Source organism: Poromitra crassiceps, assembly GCF_964638095.1.
Source record: "Poromitra crassiceps genome assembly, chromosome: 8".
NCBI lineage: Eukaryota > Metazoa > Chordata > Actinopteri > Beryciformes > Melamphaidae > Poromitra > Poromitra crassiceps.
In genome coordinates this window covers 40513438-40515937 of record NC_139629.1, presented here as the reverse complement: position 1 = coordinate 40515937, position 2500 = coordinate 40513438, and the positions used below count along the sequence as shown (strand labels likewise).

Below are 2500 nucleotides of genomic sequence, written 5' to 3'. Positions count from 1 at the left end.
TGAACGAGTCCAACCCAGTCGGCAGAAGAAAATGTTTGCCTGTTACATTTCTGCAAACCATGAATACGTTGAATCGAACCAAAAATATGTTGCACATTTCAACAAGTCCTCCAACCACAGCCACAAACAACCGCTGCTCGTCACGGCGGGACACTCGGTGTTCAGGAAATGCAGTCTTTGTTCCGGGAGAACCCTACCACTTTTGTCCACAGGGGCCGCTAAAATCAACACAAAATGAAAGTTCCTCGTAGCTGCTTTCATTTGAAAACAACACGCAAATAAAACGACTTATGGTTTGGGTTCGGGTTAAATAATAAGAATTTACTTTTTTCTGGTGACTGGGCTATCGAGTCTGCCTTTCTGTCTTTCTTATCAACTCTCTCCCTCTCTCTCTCTCTCTCTCTTTCTCTCTCTCTTTATTCTCCTCTCTCACCTTCTCTCTGTCCATCTTGTTTCTTCCATGTCTGTCTGTCTGACCTCAGCCTCTGTGTTGTTGTCTTTGCCAGTCGGAGCACCAGACTCTCTCCTCCAGCCAGACAGAGTGTGGGAGGGGCAAGTGTCCCTACGACCCTTTACAGAAAACTGCCTCTGCTGTCGTCGGTGAGTCTGTAACTCTGTGACTCTGTAACTCTGTCTGTAGCTCTGTCTGTGACTCTGTAGCTCTGTCTGTAGCTCTGTCTGTAGCTCTGTTTGTGACCCTGTCTGTAGCTCTCTCTGTGAGTCTGTAACTCTGTGACTCTGTAACTCTGTAGCTCTGTCTGTAGCTCTGTCTGTAGCTCTGTCTGTGACTCTGTCTGTGACCGTCTGTGACTCTGTGACTCTGTCTGTGACTCTGTAACTCTGTCTGTGACTCTGTCTGTAGCTCTGTCTGTGACTCTGTAGCTCTGTCTGTAGCTCTGTCTGTGACTCTGTAACTCTGTCTGTAACTCTGTAGCTCTGTCTGTGACTGTCTGTAACTCTGTCTGTGACTCTGTAACTCTGTCTGTGACTCTGTAACTCTGTAACTCTGTAACTCTGTCTGTGACTCTGTAACTCTGTCTGTAACTCTGTCTCTGACTCTGTCTAGCGCTGTCTGTGACTCTGTAACTCTGTAGCTCTGTCTGTGACTCTGTAACTCTGTGACTCTGTCTGTAGCTCTGTCTGTGAGTCTGTCTGTGAGTCTGTAAGTCTGTGACTCTGTCTGTAGCTATGTCTGTGACTCTCTGTGAGTATGTCTGTGAGTCTCTCTGTGACTCTAACTCTGTCTGTGACTCTGTCTGTAGCTCTGTCTTTGACTGTCTGTGAGTGTGTCTGTGACTCTGTAACTCTGCCTGTGACTCTGTCTGTAGCTCTGTCTGTGACTGTCTGTGAGTCTGTCTGTGACTCTATGACTCTGTCTGTAGCTCTGTCTGTGACTCTGTCTGTGACTCTGTAACTCTGTCTGTAACTCTGTAACTCTGTCTGTGACTCTGTAACTCTGTAACTCTGTAACTCTGTCTGTGACTCTGTAACTCTGTCTGTAACTCTGTCTCTGACTCTGTCTAGCGCTGTCTGTGACTCTGTAACTCTGTAGCTCTGTCTGTGACTCTGTAACTCTGTGACTCTGTCTGTAGCTCTGTCTGTGCGTCTGTCTGTGACTCTGTAAGTCTGTGACTCTGTCTGTAGCTATGTCTGTGACTGTCTGTGAGTATGTCTGTGAGTATGTCTGTGACTCTAACTCTGTCTGTAGCTCTGTCTTTGACTGTCTGTGAGTGTGTCTGTGACTCTGTAACTCTGTCTGTGACTCTGTCTGTAGCTCTGTCTGTGAGTCTGTGACTCTGTCTGTGACTCTGTCTGTAGCTATGTCTGTGACTGTCTGTGACTCTGTCTGTAGCTATGTCTGTGACGCTGTAGCTCTGTCTGTGAGTCTGTCTGTGCCTCTGTAACTCTGTCTGTGACTCTCTGTGACCCTGTCGGTGACTCTGTCTGTGACTCTGTAACTCTGTCTGTAACTCTGTCTGTGACTGTCTGTGACTGTGGTATGATTTGAATGAATATGAATTATGAATTATGAATGATCATATGACTAATTGCAGCATATGTGTAAGATTTAGGCAGTAAGTCCAACCGTTTGACTCACTGGCAGATCATCCATACCTAGCCTCAAACCACTCCATTTGAGCCTAGTAATAGACTATTTTAAGGCCAAAGACCCATATGAATATCTCAATTAATCAATCAATCAATCAATCAATTAGTAGGTCATTTAATCAGTCAGACAATCAAGCAAACAAACAAACAAACAAACAAACAAACATGTGTTGTCATGTTTTTATCCTTCTAAAGGCTGTGGTTGCAGTGCTGTGTGACACCATCTGTTAAAACACTGTCACTGCCCTGCTGACTTTGTTTATATTGTAATTTATTGGGTAGAAGATCTCTTTTTTCACATGACCTCCGAACACGACTGTTCCATCTATTCTGAGGCTGCAAGAGCTGTGTTTGCATCTGCAATTTAGATGATTTATGGAGTAAACCATGC

General features: G+C 45.0%; 1 protein-coding gene across 1 annotated transcript in view; it reads left to right on the top strand.

Moving 5' to 3' along the window:
- LOC310781379 (semaphorin-3B-like) overlaps positions 1–2500 on the top strand; it is a gene marked incomplete at both ends in the record, with an annotated part of 101091 nt that overhangs the window by 58858 nt on the left and 39733 nt on the right. Inside the window, one exon of the mRNA XM_083641993.1 lies at positions 507–600. Coding sequence (XP_083498119.1) covers positions 507–600 — 94 coding nt within the window. The remainder of the gene's footprint in view (positions 1–506; positions 601–2500) is intronic.